Here is a 25,282-nt window from a genome sequence, read left to right as displayed (position 1 = left end):
GTAAAAAAATTTCTAGCTCCGTCTCTGATTGGGTATTTATAATTGCAAATAAATTAAAAAGTTATAACATAATTTTACAAATAGTTCTCGTATTTTTTATTTCCTGCTCACCTTCACAAAGTTTACGCGGCTAAACCGAAAACTTAATAAAATTTTACCGCGTATCAAAAACGCAATTGAAAAAGAAATGTTGGACTTATTACCGTTAGCGAATAGTACCGACATAACCACGAAAACCTATAAATTACCTTGACACGTGTAGTAATGAAGATATGCCCAAATAACATTATCTCTCTTCTTCACCAGCATTTGGATGTCCAAGACAATCCTTCAAAATCTTTCGATCCCCCTAAACAAGCCCAACCCAGCCAGTAATTTATTAGGTTATATATTTTTATTTGATCAACTTTACATATTTCTTTTTTTTTTCTTTCCGAATGGTATCACATTTACATCTATATTTCTTATCTTCATTACTACTTTATAATCTAAGCGTCTCTGTATTTGCATAAAAAAAGGGTTTTTTATGTTCTTTTTGATAGATTTTAAATTTTACATTATTAATTTTCTGTATCATATTATTTTGAAAAATTAGGTTTTTTTTTTTTTTTAAGATTATGGTTTTTTTTTTAGTATATATATTATTGAGAATTAAGAAGAATTAACTTAGAATATTAGATCATCAATTTAATTTATTGGTAAACCCTAATTGTGTTATTTTATTTATCTCACGGCATAAACCCTAACTGTTTTATTATTTTGTTTTTTATAATAAATATTTTCCTTTTTTATTTTAAAAAAAATTTAGGGTTAGTTTTCAGGTAATCTTTGAGTTTTTGTGTTGCGAACATCTTTGATAAAGTGAATTTGTAATCTGTTTTTTGATGAGAATTTTTTGCCTTTTGTGTCTGCTAAATAGTAATATTTGGAATCGATTTTGGCTTTGTTTGACTTCTTTATTATGAATCTTTTACGAAAAGCTGTAGTATCCCGATTTTTAGTTCAATAATGCTAGTTCCTTTAGCCCAACTACAATTGGATTGGCCGCATATTCTTTACTTTTGTTGTTGATATGATAGTGCGTATGTACGATCTTCATGTCATTGTGCAGAGTTTTACTGGTGGTACATTATGATTAGGTTCCTCATCCATTTACATGTAGTTTTTCTCATGGTTAGAACAATGTGTGTTGTATTTTATATTGGCTAGACGGTTTAAGTTTTTGGATCATTTACAGGAGACGTTTAGGCTGTGTGACTGCGATGATTGTTAAGTGTAATTGCCTTAGAATTGATATAGGTAGTTACTCTGTTTTTATCTCTACATACACTTTTTGTGGCGTATATAGCCAGTTTCCTTTTTCTTGTTTTGCTAATCATTGATTGAAGATCGAAAGTTAATAACTTTGTAGAATCTCATTTGTTCAAGTGGCCCTTCCCTTTGCTACTCATTTTTTTAAAATCTGGTTTCTGCTCTGTTCAGTTTTATTGACAGATTGAGGTTGATGCGTTGCACCTATCTCTATATTCATGCGATCTTTCTTTAGAACATGCACTATGTGAAGCACATAATGTGACTTTTCTTCAGATTTATATGCTTGTAATTACTCCTTACATTAATTTTTATTTGGATTTTTTCCCTTCTATTTAATAGTTTTCATCTGTTTTTCGTTAGTTCTTTCCTGGGAAAGCTGATGATAACCTTCTGGACCATCTTCTTTAATAAATATGCTATAATTTTTCATTATAATACTATAATATCTTTTCTGGATTTCTATGATACTTTATATATTCATGGTATCATGTGCTTCCTCTTCTGCTAGTATGCTTTATGATGTAAACAATCTACCCTTTGGACCCTTACATAGTCAGTATGCTTTCCGATGTAAATATGGAACATTAATGCTGGGATGACTTCTGGTGTAATGATGGACCCTTTCTGCTAGTTTGCCTTTCGATGGACTGTTTCTGTTAGTATGCTTTCCAATGTAATGTATGGACCCTTTCTGCCTGTGTGCTTTCCAATGTTACCATGGACCTTTCTGGCTGTTAGTATGCTTTGCGATGTAATTGATGGCCCATTCTGCTAGTATGCTTATGATGTAAAAAAATCGACCCTTTGGACCCTTGCTCAGTTAGTATGCTTTCCGATGCATATACGGAACATTCATGTTGGGATGCCTTTTGATGTAACGATGGACCCTTTCTGCTAGTATGCCTTTCGATGTAATCTATGGACCCTTTCTGCCTGTGTGCTTTCCAATGTTACCTGGACCTTTCTGTCTGTCGGCATACATTACGATGTAATCGATGGACCCATTCTGCTAGTATGCTTTATATGTAAAACATCTACCCTTTGGACCCTTGCTTAGTCAGTATGCTTTCCAATGTATATACGGAACATTTATGTTGGGATGCCTTCTGATGTAATGATGAACCCTTTCTACCGGCATGCCTTTCAATGTAATTGATGGACCGTTTCTGTCAGTATGTTTTCAAATGTAATCTATGACCCTTTCTGCCAGCATGCTTGATTGTTTTCCAATGTTACCATGTAACTTTCTGTCAGTATGGTTTTCAATGTAATCTATGAACCCATTCTGTCAGTATGCTTTCTGATGTAATCTATGGACCCATTCTGTCAGCATGCTTTCTGATGTAATCTATGGTTCGTTTCTGTTGGTAAAGGTTCTGGTACAATTCATGGACCCATTTTATCAGCATGATTTCTGATGTTAATGATGGATGCTTTATGTCGGCATGCTTTCCGAGATTATTCATGGACCCAGTCTGTCGGCATGCTTTCCGATTATAATAATAGACCCTTCCTGTTTGCATGCTACTTACGAATAATGTCTGATGGTCTTTATACAATGAACTGATAATTACATTGATGATTTACCTTATTTTGTTCAATCAATGATTTGGCTTTTGTGTCCATGGTTTGCTATATAAAATTTGGCTGACAATGAGCCTCTGTGGCTAGTATGCTTTATTTTCTAAACAATAATTGACCCCCTTTTTTTGAAAGAAATATATATTGTTTAAACCTGGTAATCAGAATAATGATCTATCATATTTTGTTCATACTGATGGTATGTTATTTTAGTCAAATTTCTTGTTTTTTTGTAAGGCAACATATTTTAAGTCAATTCTACCACTTAAAATATTACATTTTAAGAAAGTGACATTTTATGGTGGTATGCTTTATGCTGTATTTTTTTTTGCCAATATGCTTCGGATGCAAAGTAATCAACCCCTTTTGCTACTGGTTGTACGTTTATGATCAGGCTTATCTTCCATTTACGTGTGGTTCTTGTCACGATTAGGACAACGTGTGTTCTATTCATATATCATATTGACTAGACTGTTATGCTTTCAGATCATTTAATGGAGAGCTTTTGGCTGAGTAATGGCAGTGACGTGCAAATATGTTTGTTTTTGAAGTGATTCACCAGCTACTCTGTTAATATCTTCGCATACTCTTTATGTGGCAGTTGAAGTTAGTTTCCTTTTTCTCATTCTTTTTATCATTGACAGTTGATAAGCAATTTTTTCTGTAGAATCTAATCTGTTCAAGTGGTCCTTCTCCATTCATGTTTATTTACAAGTTCCACCTTTTTATTGACAACAATGGCAGATTCATGTTGATGCATTTTGAGCCATGTGATCTTTCTTTAGAACCGAAGCATGATGCATAGCACAAAGTGTTTCAGATGCTTGTGTATATGCTTGTAATCAGTCCCTCCATTGATCTTTATGTGCATTTTCCCCCTTCCATTTAATAGTTATTTACTTGTTTTCCGTAAAATGACTTTGCCTTTTACAGTTCTTTCCGGGTAATGCTGTTGACCTAGAGGATCATCTTATTTGAATAGTGCGATGGCGCTCATATTATAAACTAGGTCAGGTTGTAAACGAGCTGGATCCAAGAACTTGGAGTTAACCTCAAAAGGATAATCTCATATCTTATTAGTGATTAGTGATGTATTATCAAGTGGCACTAGCCAAGGTCATAATTTAGATTATAGGTTTGTGCTCTCCTTTTGACCTTAAATCTGCTTTCAGTATTATGTTCAAAATTTCTATGTGATTTGTAATTTTACTATTTCAACTTATTTTACAAAACTAATTAATTTTTTCCATTTCCAACTTTAGCGAGGATAAGAGAAACAGTTCTTGTATGTTATCCAAAATAGTGTCTTGGATTGTTTAGAGGAAGAGATGTCAGTTAATATTCAAGCTTCTGTTACATCCTCTCTGATTTTTTTTCTAGTTGAAAATAGGTATCCTTTTCACAGTTAACTTGCTTTTGTCCAAATTAGGGAGTACCCTATTGTAATCATACAACATTATGTTGTGTTGTCAGCATCTGATTTGGTATTAATGTTTTGGTGTCTTTTCTTATCTTTTCGATTTAAGATGTTTATTTATGTCATATTTGTTTGTTGGTGATTGGATTTTCTTTTTCAGCACAGAAAATTGGACTGCTATCTCTGAAAGGGAACGGTGAGATATACGAGTATGAAGAGGTAAGAGTCGCTAAATGATGCATGTGCTAAACTGCTAACTTTGATGCTTCTTCTTTTACAACACTTTCAATCTTTCGCTGGTTCTCCAAAGCTAATCGTAGTTTCTCAGTCATGATCTCTCAACCGAAGGTAAGACCGTCCTAGACCATATTCTCCCTAATCATTGATCGTGGTGTAATTCTTTTTGTTGTGTTCATGATACTTCGGCTTTATACCTGATGGGATTGATGATTTGTTGGTTCGCTTTTAGTGGATACATGGCTTCTTGCTCTTCCTATACGGTCATATTCTATCCACTGACTGAGCTAAATTACGGTCAGTGTTTGGACTATGGACTGGTTTTCTCTCTAATGTATTGTAGTGTAATCATTTTTGTTGTGTTCGTAATACTTGGGATTTGTATAAACTTGGCTTTGCTTTATCATTTTTGACAGTTTCTGCAACAGTTGTTCCCTTGAGGTATCTACGAGCTCAACAATATCTTCTTAGAAACTCAATGGAATCCAAACAAACCTGTAATGGTTCTCTTGATTGTCGTTCCTAATGCAATATCTTGTATTTATAGACACGGTAAGCATCGTACATGTGTGGGTATTTACCATCTTTAATAGTCTTCAAAAAGAATTGGACTGCTAAGCCTTCAAAAAGAATTGCAACTTGGCTTTGCTTTATCATTTTTGACCGTTTCTACAACAGTTTTCCCCTTAAGGTATCTACCAGCTCAACAATATTTACTTAGAAACTCAATGGAATCTAAATAAACCTGTGATGATTCTCCTGATTTTCATTCGTAATGCAAAACCTTGTATTTATCTAGACATGGTAAGGATCGTACGTGTGAGTATTTACCATCTTTAATAGCCTTCACAAATATTGCTATGTTAGATAAAATGTTTTTTCATGCTAGGGTGTTCGTCATCTGTTTCTTTAAGGTCATTTCATTATTTGGCAACCTGTACTTGCACTAAGTCCATCTGGTGGTACATTTATGATTAGCTTCATCTGTTATTAACTTGTGGACTTGTGCTTCTTGTCTTAAGCATGACGATGTGCTTTCTTCTGTCATAGCTCAACTAACTTTTGTTTTTTAATCGCCTAAATACTAGAGAGATAGGCTGATTAACGATGGTTATGCCGAGGTGTCATTTCTAAAATGCATCAGCATACAATGGGGCAGCTAACTTTTAAAGTGTGTCTTGGTAGAGGCTCTGCAGTATCTATTTTATGCTGTTATATTCTAATGTAAGACATGTCAAGCTTATGCATGTTAGTTAATTGCAATCAAGGAGTCAAATTGTATGCTGATGGTTACATACTTACATGAAACCATTAGTCTGAGTAATGGTGGTGATGCTGAAGTGCCTTTGTTTCCAGACTGATTTTTCTAGTGACTTCGTTTATATTTCTGTAGTCTTTATGTGGCAGTCTTGCTGCTAAATTAAAGCCTTGACAAACTGTGAGACTACTATCTAGTGTAGTAGTGTTCTCCTGGTGGAGACCCTGCACTTTCTCATTGTTTTGTTATTTTTTAACACAAAACATGTTAAACCTATGCATGGTGGAAAATCGAAATCTAGTGGGTCCGTCCTTGTTCACATGTTCGGTCATATTCATGTCTTCCCCTTTCCTATTCATTCTCTTCTATCTGATTGTTTTTGAGCAACTCAATTGATTTGAATAGTGTGACCATGAATCCTTTTCTCCTCTTAGCATACAAAATATATAAGGCCCATATATTGCTGTTTATGTAAATTGCCCCCACCTTCACTCTTTCTGATCCATGCACATTCTTTCATTATTGACTGTCACTTATCTTTGCCCCACCCTCAATTTTGTTTATGTGATTCTTTTTTGGAGCTGACTTTTGGCAACTAATACACTGTATGCGTTTGTACTTTGTCAGTCTTTATGTGTTGACTAATTTGACCATTGGTTCTGTTCCATGCTATTTTTATTGCAGGTTTGATAGTTATTCTTTTTACCTGTCTTTAGAGCTATGCAAGTTCTCTTTAGAACTCAGAGTGTGATGCAGAGCACATACATGTGACTTCTCTTGCATCATCTGGTTCCTTTATTTGTTATAGGTTCTTTTATTGTTATTCATTTACTTTGCCTTTACAGTTCTTTCCGTAGAATGGCTGCTGATAAAAGGGTGACTTCGTACGCATAATGAGGTAATGACTTCTCCTTGTTTTTTTTTCTTTGCATTTTTTTTACATTAAGTTGTGCAGTAGAATCCTTTCCCTTCTTATGTTAGACTCTTCCTTTTTATAGTTTGTAGTTTTCCTTGCTATTTGGAGCTAAAATTTGTTCGGTTGTCTGGCTGTGCATGACTTTACTTTCTTGGAACTCCTTTTATCATCTTTAGTTGATTACCTAATCAAGATGTGGGAGTCTCCAACTTGTTTGTGGGTTCATTTTGAAATTCCTTGACATTGGATCGTTAAAAGATGGCAGTGAAATGAACTTTCACCATTCATTATTAAATTCTATAATAAATTTTAATTTGTTCATCACTAGTTTAATCTAACTATTCTTCACCTAGCTTTTGTAGCACAAAATCTCCCACTAAATTTTTACCCCGTAACAAAATAGAAGGATGTGTACAATTTGAATCATTTTGACTTGATTGAATCCTTTGTATTGTATCACTATCACCATAATTGAATACTCCATCTTTCTTTATAAAGTCCATTTTTCTTAAATTGTACTAGCATGGTGCCCGCACGATGCGGCGGTAGTGACGGTAATGCGGTGATCACGGGTGGCGGCAACGAATGGTGGTGGTGACAACTAATAGTGAAAGTTATTGATGTAAATTTAATTGATTATAATTAGTGTATATACGTTAAGGTACGTGTATTTATTTCATTAAAAGTATTTTTAGTATATTAGTATAGGTAATTAAATTCTTAACTAAAGAATAAGGTGATTTAGAAAATAAGAAAGGGGTATTTCTGTCATATCGCATAGAGTAACTTTCTAACATTTCTAAAAATAGAAAGGGTTATTTTTTTTATAATACAGTATAGAAGTATAGATAATCTTATATAGTAAGCAATAACTCTGAGGATTAATAGAGTGTTAAACAACACAAGACATTGTTACACCCAAAAGGCCAAAAAACACTTTTACATTCTTATTAATTATTATTATTCCCAACATTTTATTTTGTGAGACAATTTTTTGGTTTTTTTTTTTTTGTGGGATGCTGAATAAATTTCTCGCCATACAACATTTTCAAGAATGCCAATTTGGGCCTCCTACTTTCTGATTTAGAGTGATGTGGTGAACTACTAAAATCTGCTACCGAAACGACGCACATCTGGTCGTTTCAAGACACTCCTTCTAGATGCTCAATATACACGTGACTATCAACTAAATATTTATTTATTTCATCACTTGAACATAAAAATGTTTACTTAATGCGATTAAAAAATTAGTGAAATGTTTATTTAATTTTTTTTTTTAAAACTAGAAAACTGGCTAAAACACGTTGTGATTTGAATATATATAATACAATGTGTTTTAATTGTGTTTTCTAAAAACACAATGTGTGTTTTTTATTGTGTAATATAAAAACATATTGTGTTAGGTTTAAATCACATTATATTTTTGATAGCGTGTGAAAATCAGAAAATTGTTTAAATACATTGTGATGTGAACTTAACACAATGTGATTTCTAAAAAAAAAATAATTAAAAACATATTGTGTTAAATTTAGATCACAATGTGTTTTTAGCTAGTTTTCATAAAAATTTTAGTTTTCAAACGATTAAAACCTTAAAAAATTATAACAAAAATATGTAAAGCATCTTAAGAAAATATACATATGGTTAGAATAGGGTAATGATCCGTACACCATTAATGCTTAAACAAACGTTACCAAATAGATTTTAAGGTATTATCTCTTTTTTTATTCATCAATTTAAATATTTCCATTTAATATAGTTATTATACCTATAAAATAACTACATCACCTTCTTTAACATTAATTCCTTTCACATTCACCATTATTGCCGACATCACCACTTCTACTGCTGTCACCCGTCACCATCATTATCACTTACGCCATTATTATTATTGTTATTGCATTGCGTGGGGATATGACTCGTATAATACTCGTAATGTAATAATGTGAATCAAGATGATTTCTTTAACAAGTTTGAAGAAAGTAGCGTATTTGATTAAAAGAGTATATGTGTTCCAACAGTAGACAGCAAAGTACATACTTGACAGTGGCTATCAAATTACCAAAACACCCACGTGAACCACCATTCAATTCCAACAATTCAATGTCATTTTAGTACTTCCATGATTTAAGATAAATTTGTCACAATGTTGACCACTCAAAGAGAGGGTTAGGTAAGACAAACCAATAGATTCAAACTCTTTATAAAAACACAAACACCAAACTCAAGATTCATTTGCTCACTAAAAATGGGTACCTCAAATTCCATCCTGCCTCTTTTTTTCTTATGTATCTATATTTCATCAATCTCATCATCATATTCTATAGTATCATCTTCTATCCCGCCCGAATTCTCCATCCTCGAGGGTCAAGAAACCGATATATTATCGTCTAAAAAAGTGTCTGAACTATTCTTAAAATGGAAAGAGTTGCATGGAAAGACATATGAGCATGAACAAGAGGAAGAGCTTAGGCTTAAGAACTTTCACAATAGCTTGAAGTATGTATTGGAGAAAAACTCAAAGAGGAAGTCTGAGTTGGATCATACAGTGGGATTGAACAAGTTTGCTGATTTAAGTAATGAAGAGTTTAAAGAAATGTATTTTTCAAAAAATAAGGGGCCTAGAAGTAACAAATTGAAGATGGGGGATGAAAAGAGTGATTCGACTCTAAGTTTGAGGACTTGTAATGCTCCCGATTCTTTGGATTGGAGGGACAAGGGAGTCGTTACACCAATCAAGGATCAAGGACAGTGTGGTAAACATTTAATGAATTAATTCCTTAATTTATATTTCTAATCTACTATTCTAGTCATAGTAAGGAGTATAATTTATGAGAATTTATAATCGTATCATAACTTTTGATTCATCTATCAGTTTTGTGCATATTATGTTTGTACAGTTATACTAAATGGTACATGGATAAAAAAGCTTGGTACCGATACGGATTCCATAATTTATCTATTTATTAATGTTCAAATTTTTATTTTCATCTATTTATTTGTTATTTTTTTTATGTAGCTTTTTGACAACTCTTTTGTGGCTTTTATTGAATTTATTATTATAAGAATGTTTTCATTTTAATTAATAAAATATATGAAAATCTAGTCGTTGAATATTTGCCATTGCATAAAGTCCTAATACGAGTATAACTTGAAGCTTGGACCCATCTATATCTATATGACTATATAATGTATAATATAAACTTGTATCACCTGGTATTATTAGACAACTAGTAAAGAAGATAAATAAATTATGATAACCGTCCATGTGGTTTATCTAAGTTACACTAACCGTCCAATTTTTAAACTTTTTGCATAAATCGTCCCTTAGAGGACATTTTACTAACTGAAATAAAGAAAAACAAGAGCTTTATTCATTTGCATTTTAACATATACATTTTCTTCAAAACCATTCACCTTATTATATGAAAGGATATAATGAGGCAAAAGACATGCATGGCCCCTGAGGCGCCCCTGGGAATGGGCCTAGACATTTGCCATCATTTGTTCGCGTATCTAAGAGGATGATATATCACCACCCTTGTAATATCGATTTTATTGTTTATATAGGAAGTTGTTGGGCGTTTTCTGTAACCGGATCCATGGAAGGTGCATACGCATTAGCCACTGGGGAGCTCATTAGCCTCTCGGAGCAAGAGCTCGTTGATTGTGACACGTATGACTATGGGTGCTCTGGTGGAAACATGGACACTGCTTATAACTGGGTTATCAAGAATGGTGGGCTTGATTCTGAAGCCGATTATCCCTATACTAGCTCTAACGGTCGCGAGGGTAGATGTGACAAAACAAAGGTACTGTACTATATATCATTTATGTCAATATTATATGCAATTCTCACCTGTATAAGAAGATGGGGAACAGTTTGCTTCTAGTAAGGCTTCAATTCAGCTTCTTTTTTTTTTTACTACTATTATTAAATTAGCATTTATCTCAATATCTCAGTCAAAAACGTCAGTTGTATCGATTAAGAGCTATGTGGAAGTAGATTCGAATGAAGATGCAGTCCTTTGTGCTGCGGCACAACAACCTGTTACCATTGGCATCGTTGGTTCAGCTTATGATTTTCAGCTATACACTGGGGTAAGTAGTTTGGTTATTTTTTAAGTTTGATTTACTCCTATTTGTCAGTAGTTATATGTAATTGAATATCATTTTTTCTTACATACATATATGTATTAGGGTATATATAATGGACAATGCTCAAGCAGTCCATATGACTTGGACCATGCGGTGCTGATTGTTGGCTATGGTTCACAAGATGGTCAGGACTACTGGATCGTCAAGAACCAATGGGGTACCTATTGGGGCCTTGACGGCTACATTCTAATGGCACGGAACACTAATAACAAGAACGGGGTTTGTGGGATGTACCTTGAGGCAATGTACCCTATCACTTCAGCCCCAGCGCCACCTGGTCCACCAGCACCACCATCTCCACCACCTCCTCCACCTTCACCAACACCTAGCAAGTGTGGTGACTTCTCATACTGTGCTAAAGACCAGACATGCTGCTGCATTTTTGAGTTTTATAACTATTGTTTTATGTATGGTTGCTGCGGCTACACCAACGCTGTGTGTTGCAAGGGATCCTCATATTGTTGCCCTAGTGATTATCCTATTTGCGACATTAGAGCAGGATACTGTTACAAGGTACATAAACGCATTAATTTGAGAGCACTTTCAGTTCGGTTTGCAAATGATACATTTATCTTTATCACAACTCAATCGCTTATGCTTACTTTTCTGGCATATGCTTACTCACATATAAACTTGGATGTATGCCTCATGATAAATCGCTTTATTTGTGTTTTCAAACTTAAAATTGCTCTATGATTTGTTGTTGGTTATTTTTTTGTTCTCTTGAGAAGCCACATTTATTTTCAAAGTTTAGAAAAGTAAGTAAGTAAATAAGTAACTCCCAATGCCGTCTTCCACGGGTTTTGGGTCCCAAATACCGTCTTCAATGGTGTATGGGGGAGGTTGAGATGTAGACAGCCTTACCCCTACCAAAGGTAGAGAGGTAGCTTTCTGGTTCTACCAGAGGTAGAAAAGGACCTCCAGCCTTGCTGGGCATGAGGATCGAACCCATGACCTCTTTCTCCAAAGGCAAGGACTCCAACCACTGATCTAACCCAGTTGGTTTTCAAAGTTTAGAATCTTTCTATATTCCCTCTATATGCATTTTATAAAATAGAAAAAAATATATATATATATACTTGGTAGTGTGACATAAGTTTACTAGCTAGCTACTCGAGTACTACTAAAATTGATTTTCTCTGTATACAAGTCATCTGCACGTACGGTTGGAGTGCCAGCAAAGAAAAGACAACTCGCGAAGCACAAGATGCCATGGGAGAAGATCGAGCAAACACTTGTGGAAGACTACCAACCTTTCCCATGGAAAAGGAACCAATTTGCTGTAGCAGCTTAAAAACATTAAAGGGATCGATGTTTTTTTTATCAGATCCAGTATCTGTGTAATATTGTGTATGTTTTAGAAACTCTGTACCGCGTTACATAACTGTATGCTTGATAATTGATGCAATACTTGCTAATGATCCTGATCGAACTGCTCCATTATTTAGACTTGTTTTCAGAAAATAAGTTCTGATGGTGGTATTTGTATTTCTATATATGTCCTTTGCTAGGCCGGGCCATTATATTGCAATTGGCCGGCTTTATTAATTATAGTCAGCAACATGCACTTGATCATATGAATTGTGCAATGTGCATTATTCTACCAAGTAATGATGTTTATATGTATAGTATTATGTAAGCATTGAATTATATAACGTATACAGATTACAACATGTAAGATCTACACACAGACGAGTATTAATGGTTGATTACACAAAAAAAACCTACTGGAACTATATACAACAGAAGTTATATTCATATTATAATTAGATCAACAACTACATACTTGAAAGCCGAAAATTAAATAACTCTAACCATCAATCGCTTAAATAATACCCATTGTGAAACGACTAATTCACGAACTAAAAGTTCACCTTCAGACAAACTTTAATTGTATAAATCTTGATATCTTGAACAATAGACTGATTTAGCCACACAAAGATAAATGATTATCTCTCTTATTTTTTACTGTAATAACCATTTGACAACAATTGCTAAGCTAATTTCACGCAACTACTATTTTTTCGATTTTTACAATAGTTTATCTAAATATTACTGTACTTTTTAAGACACCACCAAAATATATTATAAGTAGATGACTGTAACTCATGAAAATCATTGTTAGCATTTTTCCTTCGATTAAACGTTTATAATGTACACAACATTTTTATATGTTTATATCGTACGTATAGTAGAAATAAAATTGATTTTAGATCGATGGCTATCTCTTTGCCAATTGGCACATCTCTCCTCTACATGATGATCCGTGATCGAGGCTACAATTATGCTGGCTTTCTATTGGTTTCATGTGGAGTTTGTCGTATGGATACATTATTAGATTCTCATACTACTCTCATCTTAGAAAGCAATACCTCTTTGTTGTTTTACAAATAGATGACGGAGATCAAAGACCATACAAGTCTTTAATCGTGTAAAACACGGAAGTAGTTTATCAAGTTGATCGATCGTTTTGCAGATTCTTGCCACGTTTTTTCCCCCTTGGTTTCGAGAAGTGGCTTGTATATATCGACAGTTCTAGAGGTAGGAATTGTAGGTCTAGTTTGAAAAAACTTTATGTAAAAAGAATAAATTAAAGACCATTGCGTGTAATTTATTGCAGATAATTGACAAGTCTTTTGTTGTTTTCTTAAACTTCTTGCTACAAGTACTTAGAAAGATAAAATACGAAAACACCTTATATAACTTTATCAATAGTATTATTATTATTATTATTATTATTATTATTATTATTATTATTATTATTATTATTATTATCTATATTCACTTTTTTTTTTCTTTCAGACACACCCCTCACATAATTATTTAGACCCTGAAAGATATATTCAGAAGAAAAAAAAAAAAGATAGAAATAAGAGGCCCTTACTTTTTTATGACTAGTTGATTGATTAGATAAGTCAAACAGCCCAAGATTGTCATGGATAAACCTCAATAACCGCAAAAAGGTAGACTTGCAATAGAAACAGCTCATATTGATGATACTACCAGTTTGTATATGTAACCAATCCAAATTTAACATACTTTTGCCATAATGAAACGGCAAGAAACTGGTACTGTTTTGCGTTATTTATACGGCATAAACTAAACTCTTGCCCATATACACAACTAACACAAGCCTAAATATAGTTAGTTATTTATGTTTGATTTAATGTCTAAAAAACATATGTGATATAATTTGCTGATAATAAAAATTAAACACGACAAAGATGAGATCAAAATTTTAGTTTTCATAGGCATCAAGTGTAAATATGGCCCAACTAAACTGGATATATATGTATTTATATGTCCGGCCCAAACAGGTAACATTTGAGAATTGGGCCTATTCAAGTGTAATGTCCTGTATACAACAATCCTTTAAAATTCAAACAATAACTTCTCATTTCTCATATCAATTTAATGTTTTTGGGAAAAAAATAATAAAAATTCTCCGTGGTTCTGATCGTGTATATTGTAAATTCTGATTTTTAAAATCCAAAAACTTGTACCAGCTTAATATTTAATAAAATCTAATTAAAGCGAAATACAAACTTTGGCTGTGTAGTTTGCAGAGACAAGAATGATAATAGTCAAAACTCAAACTACTAGTAATTGCGATAATTTCAAGGTAGCGGATGTATCATGTTATTATACAAAAGAATAATGTTATGAATTACGCACACGTGCATTATAAGTTGAAGGTAAGAAAGTGTATAGTACTAACATAGTTGTTAATTTGTGTATGTTAAATTACTAGCATCCGGATTAGCATATCAAATCGTAAAGTCTAGCTAGTTCAACGAATGTTTGATTCGAATGATAATTGTTCACATCTTGAAATTGAAATAGAAATAAAAGAAATTCGCCATGGAAGTCTTGACCTATTGTCCGTCCCATGGAAGTCAAGGAAACGAATTTTGACCGTTGTCACAAATTTTGACTTGTTGCTCTGAATATAAACGTGGCTAGTCAATCAGATATATCCAACCATCCCCATCATTGAACGATATATATATATTATCAAAAAATATTCATGAACAACATTGTGACCACGCACCATGTGAAAGAGAAATTTCAATTCATACATTGAATAATTAAAGAAAGGGATCGAGTACAATATTCCAGTTTATATTGTCATGCCGGTCACATGTGTAGCTAGTTAATATGAAAAGATTATCAAAGGAAACAAGAATAGAAGAGATTTAAGTAACTATTCGTATAAACTATCCATTAATTGATAAATCTTAATTACAAGACACAAATCTGATGGTTAGTAACCAGATTGTTAATAAAAACGAAAAATAAAAGGGATCTACATTGTGATATATTCTTGAAGGAATTTCTCAAAAGAAAGAAACGTATCACTAGTGATAATCTGCTTCTGTGTTTTATAAAAGGGATGAGAAGCTATCCGTTACTGAATCCAGTACACTAACGGGTATAATGAAGTTACAACCCATACTACTTTGACCCCTCATCTTCATGCAAAATACGCTTCAGCCCTTCAACTTGATTATATCAATAACACATGCTATCTCGTACACTTAGGATATGGGCTAAAGCTAAGATTGGAGAAAACACCATCACCTTCTCAACACCCCCCCACAATCTTAGCGGCAGTTACTTCCTTCACCTAGTAGAACAGGAATTATGAGTTACAAATGGAAGGGGGTAAGATCTCTAGTCAAATACAAAATGGTCACAAGGCCGGAACACTTAGTCACACCGAAAGTCTTTCACCCCAAGTGCACTGAGTGTGGGCAAACCAATAGCCAACAATTGAGAAGATGAATATTTGAAAGATAATCGGTTATTTTTATTTTGTATTATTATTATTTTTTAAATTGTGTTGCTGACGAAGAGCTGTTGATCGGTCAGCAATGACCAGTTCATAGACTAAGAAGAAAGGGTTGCTGATGAAGTAGTAAATCTGCTATGAACTTAAGCAACTCATTGGAGTATTCAAGTAACTACTGGTGGACTAATTTGATTCATCACTGGTCGCTGAAAATGAAATGCTGAAAAGATTTACTGAAAGGTTGCTGAAGGCTTCATTACTGATGGAAATTGGCTGAGAAAACCCACTGATGCAACCTGCCCGCTGAAGTGTTTCTTGCTGATCTAAGTAACGGCTGGTCACATCAGGTGCTGACCAGTGCCACTTCACTGACAGTGGTCTGCTGAAGTTGTGGCAGCAAGTGTAGTCGCTCATAATTATACGTTACCAACGAGTTAAGGCTTGTCTGGGCTGTTTAGCTTCAATGAAGACATCTTCGTGTTAAGTTCAGCACAATAACATGATGGTCTAAGTAACTCGAGCACTTCACTGGTCACTGGTAGAAAATTGTCGATAGAAGGCTCACAGAAGTAACTTGTTGGCTTAAGCACTTGCTCGTCACACTTGATGCTCGGTGGAAGAGCATTGACCAGTTTGTTTTAAGGAAGCAAGGTACTACTTTTTAAGCTTCCACATTCCATGAATCCATGTAGAAACTAAACATTTTCTACAAATCTGTAGTTATCTTTTTCCTTGTTCTAGCTAGCCCAAACTCTGCAAAGAAGACAACAAACCAACAGAGAGCCAAAAAGTAATAAAATTAAATAGGTATCCAAACAAAAAGGAGTGAACGGAATTCAAAGATTTTTAAGATTTAAAGATTTTGGAATTCAAAGACAAAATTTTAAGATTTAAAGATTTGAGCAAACCTCAGACCATAACAAAACAAATCTTCTTGTATTTTAACTAGCTCAACTTTACCAACATGGTTTTTTATAGAACACTCCCATTCAACATTACCCTTAGATACTCATATCCCTCCCTCAATCTTGCAGTTAGATACCAAAAATATGGTAAACTAACAGATCACAACAATAGATTAAATATCAAAAAATATCTAACAGTAAGATTGAAAAGATAAACCACAAACCAGTAAGATAATAGTCAAAGATATAGGAAACTTCCCTGAGCACGACCAATGTTAATTTTGTAGCATAAATGCAAAGAAACAACTCAAAATATGTCATAAACATTACTATCAACAAAAAGAATCCTTCCAACAAGGAATAAATCACAACTATAACATCATAAGAGAAATGTCTGCATCAGACATATAAACATAAGATATAATCATCATAAAAGAACATCAGACAACCAATCAACCATAAGTGTGAGGAATATAAAGACTAATCCAACTTAACCAAAAACTTTTACAACTTCACAAGTAAAATAAACAACTAAACATGCAAAGAACATAAAGACTAATTTGAGTTAAGGGAAACTTTTATGACCTCATCACAAAAAAAAGGCAATTTTAACCCAAATAAACAACCAACACCTTGCAAACATATTGTAAAGATAAAAGAAAAACAATCAACGGTTTTCTTATAAGTAAAAAACCACCTTACCGAATGTGAACTTTGTATCCACACCCAAATAAGAAAAAAACCCCAATCATTGACTGCACCAATCTGGACTACAGTCTCATGGTCAAAACATAAATCACTTTCCAACCAATACAAGGTAAATAATCCTAAACAACAATCATACAACCACAACCCAAACAGAAACAGTCACACAAATCAACTAAGACAAAAAAGAGGGGCCGTCATGAAGACTAAGAATGCCCAAAACATATAAGAAAGGGCTGCCATAAGCGGCTAAGAATGCCCAAATAACCAATCAACAACCAAATCATAAGAAGACAACACATAAGGATCATAAGACAATTTGTAAAGGGGAGGTGAAGAGGATAGGTAAAGAAAAGTGATAAAAAATGGTTAAATGTTTGTGATAATATATGGTGAAATGGAATGTTATAAAGGTTAAAGGTTAAAGGTTAATAGAGATAAGAGGGTAAAGAAAATTAAAGGTTAAAGGTTAGGATTAAAGGTTTGAATGCAAAAGAAAAAGGTGATAAGTTTAAAAGTTAAGAGTTAAAAGAGAAGAAAAAAAGAAAGGAAAGGGTCGGGTGAACAATTACGAGAGGTCTAAGATCCACATATAACAAATTGGTCATATTAAGCATCGCAAATAATCAGATAATCATAAAAAGTGGAGCAACATACACACAACCAAACAATACTACAAGGATGCAAATCAACAAAATTATAAATAACTCAATGAAGTTTTATCAAGATAGAGATATTAACACTACAGAGAAATCAAAATCATCAACTTAAATTTATATAAAACACACACCATGCGAAAAACACAACTTTGCAACTAGCCGCATCAAATCAAACAAGGGCATATCAAGCATAATCAAACACAAATATGTCATTAACAAGAAGATAAAATGTGATCAAATACTTTAGTTTTCCTTCTAGCTTTAACATGTGTAAGAAACAATATGAGTATCTATGTGACGTAGGCTATTTTGTAGTTTACAGATTAATTGAAGACCAAACAGTCAACTATATGTTAATCATAAAACTCAAACCAAATTACGGTCAATATTCTCATAAAACATCAGGCTAAACCATAAACTGTTAATAAGTACAAGAGCATTAATAAAAAAAAAAAATCAACTTCAGAGATAAAGATCAAAGAACAAGTAATCCATAAGCTTAACTCAAACGACCAAAACTCAACAAGATAAGAAAGGAAAGAGAACTAAGAGATGTAAACATAAAAATTGGCAGACTAGACCTTGGATTACTTCTTCCCGAATTATTGAGATAAAACAGACCATATAGATGGAAGACACGCAAAATCTCTAATAGAGACACCAAAGAACCAAATGACCAGCGGAAAAACAAATCAAACCATGAAAGGTTGACACATTAATGTGGGACCATCCTAAGGCAGAAGGACATAAAAAAGAACAAGCACCCGCAGCAGGTATCAAATACCATCACCATATCATCCTATCATCCCATTAAGAACATAAGAATACACAAAACTACCATAAGAGCAAGACCTAAACTAATCAACACATTAATATACTAACCAGGCAACAATTATAAAGCCTTCCAGAATCAATCATACAAACATGCTGTAACAATTGTGATTCTTGACTCTTTGACTATGTGTATATTTGACTAAGTATTAGTTAATCAATATATGTTCTAGTGCAATATGAGGTCCAATTGGGTGCAATGTGTTCATATGGGTCAACTTATTGTTCGATTCGAGAGTTATGTACTAGTCGAGGTCATTAGTTGGTGCTAATCGATTTCATTTAGATAACCTTTAACTTTAACTAGTAGATGAATATGGATCCTATCCATGGGTTGTACCCAACCTATGACCCATCAAAGATAACCCAACCCTATCCCCACCCATTCATCTCTTCATCCATTCATTCATTTCTCTTATCATTTCTCTCCCACCTTACTAAATACACTCAAACTCACTCCCTCTCTAATTTAATTCACCATCTATGGTTGTTCAAGGCAATTTAATGTAAGAATAATTTACTTCTTCCTCATCTAAACATCATATCAAAAATTTAAAGTTTCAAAGTGCAAGACTAAGTTTCAATTAGGTCAAATTCGGATTTGAGCTATTGTAGAGGTTTTGGTAAGTGAAACTCATCTCATAATCATCATTTTATGTTTATTAACTTGTCTCTAGTTGATTTCTAGTAAATTTGGGTCTCAAATTGAGCCAAGGGTCGAATTAGGGTTTGTAATGGGTTAAAACTAATTTGGAACTAGATTTGATGTTTTGAAATGAAATCTTGGAATGGGTTGTGTTCATTTGAGTTTGTTTATGTCCAAATGTGTGGATTCAAGCTTGAAATCGAGTCCTAGATCCTCCTTGGTCGACTATGGGGTCTAAATGGGTGTTTTGGGGGTGTTTGGCTCGTAAATCTGATGCTGGTGCTGATCTGGGTTGACTGCGACGCAGTTTAATGAAGCTGCGAAGCAGCAGAATCCTCGACATCAAGACTGCGACGCAGTCCACTTGATGCAACGCAGTGGGCCCAGTTTCACCTAGTTGATTCCTAGCTTCCTTTCTAATGTCCTAGGATCGTCCCGACCTTTCCGGAATCTACTCTTAAGACTTTATTGGTGCTCTGTACATCGCAAACGAGTCGTTCAAAGTCGAGCGTCATTTTTGGAACCTAATTCGAGGCATTAACATAAACTACATAAACGTATAACTTTTGTTTGAGGACAAGGCAACCTTGGGACGACTTCAACTTGATTCTAAACTATTATATAACCCCCCTAGTGACCTTGTCGAGTCCCGGAAGCCTTTCCAAGCCATGAGACCTAGCTAAGAACCTAGTTAAAGCTTCGTTTTGGCTAATAATGCAAATATTGAATACGTTCTTAGGTTGTGGGTGCGTGGAGCAAGTTGATCACTTATAATCTCATCTTAACTTGATATTAGCCTCTTTTGCCGAGCAAGGTGAGTTTTCGTAGTTTTCCCTTACTCTTTTAAGAGTCGGGCTGAAAAGTGTACTTCGTGTGTGATGGATGTACATGTTGTGTGATGGTTTTGTAGACATGCAAATATGTGATTCGTTGTATGGTTACTTGTGTATGTATGATGAGTTGTTTAGGATAGTTGGGTATATATGAAGGATGATAATGCCTTTGAAAGGTTGGAGATGTGGTGGGAAGGCTGCGGGTGACCCTATATATAAACATCAAGGGCCTTTCAAAAGTAGTATCATACGAAGTATATACACACGGCGTTTGGTTATGTGTGGACAATGATGGTCATAGATGATCAATTTATGTGCAATGAATACAAGGAGGGGCATGATGACAATACAAACGGGCATTTTAGTGCTTGATGACATTAAACGGGTACGATACGTACTTGACGACAATTATGGATGACATGAGAACAATTGAGGGACATTGTGTGCATGTGTTTGACCATGGTCACGTTAGATACTTAATTGAAGTCTAAATTCTTGTTCTTTATGTTTGTTTATGTGACGGGTGGCATTGGTACGTGTTCTTGTTCCTTCATTCCTACGAACTCACCAAACTAGTGTTGACATTGTTTAGTACACTTTTCAGGTAACCAAGAGAATCCAAGAGCTTGATTTCATTGCTAGGAGTTGGACTATGACCATGGATCCGTGATTCATTACCCGTTGATGGGACCTCGCTTAGGATCATGAGCCATCTTTTGATATTGTTTTGTAAACTCTTGATGGTTGTATGCTCCTTATGCTTTTGTGACATTGAAAACTAATTGTTGGGTTCACGGAATCCTTTTATATTCATATAGTCTCGTTCTACGATAATTCCATCTTGTGTCATGCTTTTCAGTGCACTTCGAGCCTAGCTCGGGGTGTTACACATGCATACCAAACCTTTATACGAATATTCAACAAATAAGAAAGGACATTAGTTCAATCATAGTGAATAACTGAAGCACATAGAAATTAACAACCAGATGAAGAACCACAAAAAGGGCACAAATAACGAAACAAATAAGCAATAAAGATGAAAACTAAAAAAGGACCACAGAAGCCGCGGAAGAAGCAATATGAGTGACGAGAACAAGAAACACAAACAGTAACAAGAAACAAACCAGAACTAGAACTGAAAACACATATGTACAACCTAGATGCCTAAATGCAACACTTAAAACAAGCAAACAGGGGATGTCTCTCCCTGTATTTCTCCCTGTCTCACGCTCAAACAAATGCTGGTACTTCTAACCCAGCCAAAAATGCCTAATGCGAAAGAAAGAAGAAAAGAATTTTTCATTTTTTTTTGAATAAACTCACAGTGGGGTAACCCTATAAAGAGTGATCCAAGTAATACAGTCTGGTAACCTTCAAGGGTTACAAAGTCATCATCTTGGGCCAGCAGTTTCTCTTCACACGGAACTTGTGATAAGCATAACCAGCCTTGAGCAACCTGACCAATCATAGCACGACAACCACTTGGAACGATTTTCTTGGCACCAAATGGAAGCTTGACCCTAGAGGTACCGATATCAGGATTATGACTAATAGCAATAGCAAAATCACCAGAAGCTCTAGCAAAAGACCTTCGATCACCAACATCATGTTTCACATTACAACCAACAGCTCCTTCAGGAATGATTCTAAGCGGCAACATATTTCCAACCATCAAATTCGCCTTCTCGCCACATAACACAAACTGACTTGTATACATTCCTTCAGCAGCCACAAAGAGCTCTTTCTGATGCTTATAACAGAATGGATGGCAGATTGTATATAATCAACCTATCTCAAACACGAGCATGAACTCCAATACTCAAACAATCAAAGCGCTAATGAAACCCCAACCCTATGAAGGATTGAGTAGTAATTGAGAGTAAGTAATAAAGACAGATAATAATAATAATGATGAAAATAATAATAATAATAATAATAATAATAATAATAATAATAATAATAATAATAATAATAATAATAATAAACTCAATTAAAAAGAAACACCAGATCCTGAAAATAAATAGGAAAAATATCTTTGATTTTTTGAAATAAAAGATAAAAATAAAAGAAATAAACAAGAACCCTAATAAATTGAAAGAGAGATTTTGATTCAAAGATGTTTAATCGGAAAATACATAACCTGGCTCTGATACCATGAAAAGATTATCAAAAGGAAACAAGAACAGAAGAGATTTAAGTAACTAGTCATATAAACTACCCATTAATTGATAAATCTTAATTACAAGACACAAATCTGATGGTTAGTAACCAGATTGTTAACAAAAACGAAAAATAAAAGGGATCTACATTGTGATATATTCTTGAAGGAATTTCTCAAAAGAAAGAAACGTATCACTAGTGATAATCTGCTTCTGTGTTTTATAAAAGGGATGAGAAGCTATCCGTTACTGAATCCAGTACACTAACGGGTATAATGAAGTTACAACCCATACTACTTTGACCCCTCATCTTCATGCAAAATACGCTTTAGCCCTTCAATTTGATTATATCAATAACACATGCTATCTCGTACACTTAAGATATGGGCTAAAGTTAAGATTGGAGAAAACACCATCACCTTCTCAACATAATATGACGTACGTACACTCTCCAAGTACGTTTTTTAGAATAATAATGTACTAATTAACCGGTTCGGGAGTATCTAGTACGTACGTACCATCCATATATCGAACAATTAATTAATGGTACATACGATTTTTTATTATGAATAAATTACATGTACTATACATTCATGTCGATCGAATTTGTGTAAATGTTACCTTTTAATTAGAAGACCAAATTATTTATGTCACAATTTTTATGGGAATATGTTAAATTACCACTGTAAAATACTACAAGTTATTTCAAATTTAAAACCAAATTAACATCCGTATGTGTCAAGATTCTTATTGAAACCTTAAAATAACTAACAGTGATCTGCTTACGTGCACATTTCTTAAGAAGAAGAAAAATATACTCTAATACTAATACTGTAGTACATTGAACAAAAAACTAAGGTTAAATTAAATACAACCAACACTAATATTAGTTATATCGATCGATCATCAACAAGAAATTCAAAAAAAGTTTCAAATATTTTTTTCTATGAAATCACAATTTTTTACCCCGGCCACTTTCTTAACTGGACATGAAGCATAGACTGAGCAGCCAACAACTCAACTTGCTGTTTTGGATTCATTAAATCCAACAATCCTTTCAAAGTCTTTAACCTCACACAATCTCCCATTTTCATCACATTTTCCAACCCACTTAACAACCCTTTCACCGCCACCGCATCACCGCCGCCACATGATCTAGTCATCTCTAGCAACTCAATCATCCTTCTATCAGCTATCCCAACTTGTTGTCTCTCCATCTCTCTTTCAACTTTTTCTTCTTCATTCTTTATTTTCAATCTCAGCCCTTCTATTTTCTTAACCTGGTCATCGGTTAAGTCAGCCAGCATAGTCCCGGTTCGTCGCGATGTTTCGACGAACCGGAACACTGCGGATGGCTTCCAACCGGTGACCCAAAGATAAGCGTTTTCTAGAGGGGTTAACCAAACGGGGGTAAAAAAAGCGCACACATCTTCATGGGCCGCGGCCCATTTGAATCTATAGTAATTCTTGTGATGGGTAGTGAGTTTGGCTATTAAGTTTTCATAATCGGATTGATGAGTGTAATCTTGGACAAGAAATTTAAGATATTCTTCTAGTTGAGATACCCACTTTTCGTAGAACTCTGAGAATTTTTCTTCTATTGGTGTTTTCTTCATCATTAATTAATTGTTTTTTCTTTTATATATATGTTAGTAAAACAAACAAAATTTAGAGGCGGATGCTTTTTTAAGGTTCTATAATTTATATTTATATATTTATATATATACACACATGTAGAGAGAGAAAGAGAGAGAGGGGGAATAGTAGGAGTATAGAGGAGTGACACGCTATAAGTTTGGGGAAATGCGTGGCTGATGATGCAGGTTGCATGGTTTACGCGCTGCTGTTAGCCAAAGGGTGAAATGCCTCTTCGCCCTACTCTCATGCAAACCGGCCAGTCTCTTCACATACACACTCTCACTCTTTATATTAATATACATTAATTATTTTTTTTGTAAATAACTTCATTAATCAAGGGGCCTGCAATGGTTACAATATATGGGAAGGTCAAATAATGATCATTCATTCGTGGTTAATTATTAAGTATAGTGTACAAGTTTTTATTTGAATGCGACCTAGCTAGGTGTTTGTATTTGGAAAGAAAAGGTACCGTTTACTGACATCTTTGATGGATATTTGTGTCCCAATACCTTAACATCGTATAAGAGAAATAAAAATGTAAGCAGACATTACATCTAGCTACCAACATAAAGAGGTTGTTATAATTATATATAAAGAGTTAAGAGATTTATGGTTCTTTTCATTTACTTTGAAAGAAACTAGTGTCATGTAACAACCGAACATAGACTTGAAGACATGTAATTAATTCTAGCATGCTAACCGTCACTATTAGATAAAAAACACACCGTTAAACCAAGGGCGTGCCTAAAGGGGGGGGGGGGGGCTAATGACCCCTTCCAAATTTAAATTTTGTTATGAATTCCCACCGTCGTCAATCACTGCAGTCCAATACCAGTGCAGCCATGAATTCCCAAAACCATCACCGTTTAACCACCGCAACGCACATGCATTCATCACCGTTTAAACTGAACTCTCTTGGGTTATGGGTTACCTACGAGAGAAAAGAAGACAATGCGAGCAAGAGATACAGGCAATACAAGCCCCAGGCCGCAATGTTTCGAAGCACGAAGAGCACTATTCTTTGTTTCTATAGGGGGTCAACAAGGTCAAGAGGGTGATCGATGATGTTTTTAAGGTCGGTCACACGTTGGGTGACTTATGCACTTGGGTCGAATCGTTTCACGATAATTGCGGGGAAGACAAAACCACTTGGGAAGTCAAATAAATGTCCCCAACACGACAAGTGGTGGCTCGACGAAAGCACTTACCGTGACATAGGAAGTATGTCAA

General features: G+C 34.4%; 2 protein-coding genes, 1 long non-coding RNA gene and 1 pseudogene across 3 annotated transcripts; 2 read left to right on the top strand and 2 right to left on the bottom strand.

Moving 5' to 3' along the window:
* The first annotated feature begins 288 nt into the window (after positions 1-288).
* On the top strand, positions 289-7,332 carry LOC122590718. Its single transcript, XR_006322586.1, has 11 exons — positions 289-383; positions 3,382-3,501; positions 3,640-3,733; positions 3,829-4,030; positions 4,473-4,660; positions 4,782-4,846; positions 4,966-5,101; positions 5,638-5,773; positions 6,492-6,574; positions 6,653-6,705; positions 7,246-7,332. It is a non-coding gene; the product is annotated as an uncharacterized LOC122590718 (long non-coding RNA).
* Positions 7,333-8,674: 1,342 nt separating this feature from the next.
* On the top strand, positions 8,675-12,299 carry LOC122590716 (low-temperature-induced cysteine proteinase-like). Its single transcript, XM_043762896.1, has 5 exons — positions 8,675-9,479; positions 10,294-10,535; positions 10,687-10,824; positions 10,924-11,394; positions 12,032-12,299. The coding sequence occupies exons 1-5, from the start codon at positions 8,972-8,974 to the stop codon at positions 12,173-12,175; spliced, it is 1,503 nt and encodes a 500-aa protein (XP_043618831.1). The 5' UTR covers positions 8,675-8,971; the 3' UTR covers positions 12,176-12,299.
* Positions 12,300-21,632: 9,333 nt separating this feature from the next.
* LOC122592231 lies at positions 21,633-22,014 on the bottom strand (annotated as a pseudogene).
* A 1,359-nt stretch (positions 22,015-23,373) lies between these two features.
* On the bottom strand, positions 23,374-24,027 carry LOC122592230 (protein DOG1-like 4). Its single transcript, XM_043764424.1, has one exon. The coding sequence runs from the start codon at positions 24,025-24,027 to the stop codon at positions 23,374-23,376; it is 654 nt and encodes a 217-aa protein (XP_043620359.1).
* Between the last annotated feature and the right edge of the window lie 1,255 nt (positions 24,028-25,282).

The sequence above is a fragment of the Erigeron canadensis genome, chromosome 3 (assembly GCF_010389155.1).
Source record: "Erigeron canadensis isolate Cc75 chromosome 3, C_canadensis_v1, whole genome shotgun sequence".
In the NCBI taxonomy this organism is placed as follows: Eukaryota; Viridiplantae; Streptophyta; class Magnoliopsida; order Asterales; family Asteraceae; genus Erigeron; species Erigeron canadensis.
Note: the sequence above shows the minus strand (reverse complement) of the source record. Positions and strands in the feature narration are given on the sequence as shown.

Coding starts and splice junctions, on each gene's coding strand:
- LOC122590716 (XM_043762896.1), top strand. CDS start 8,972: ATGGGTACCTCAAATTCCATCCTGCCTCTTTTTTTCTTATGTATCTAT. Junction 9,480..10,293: donor CAAGGATCAAGGACAGTGTG/GTAAACATTTAA, acceptor TTGTTTATATAG/GAAGTTGTTGGGCGTTTTCT. Junction 11,395..12,031: donor GAGCAGGATACTGTTACAAG/GTACATAAACGC, acceptor TCTGTATACAAG/TCATCTGCACGTACGGTTGG.
- LOC122592230 (XM_043764424.1), bottom strand. CDS start 24,027: ATGAAGAAAACACCAATAGAAGAAAAATTCTCAGAGTTCTACGAAAAG.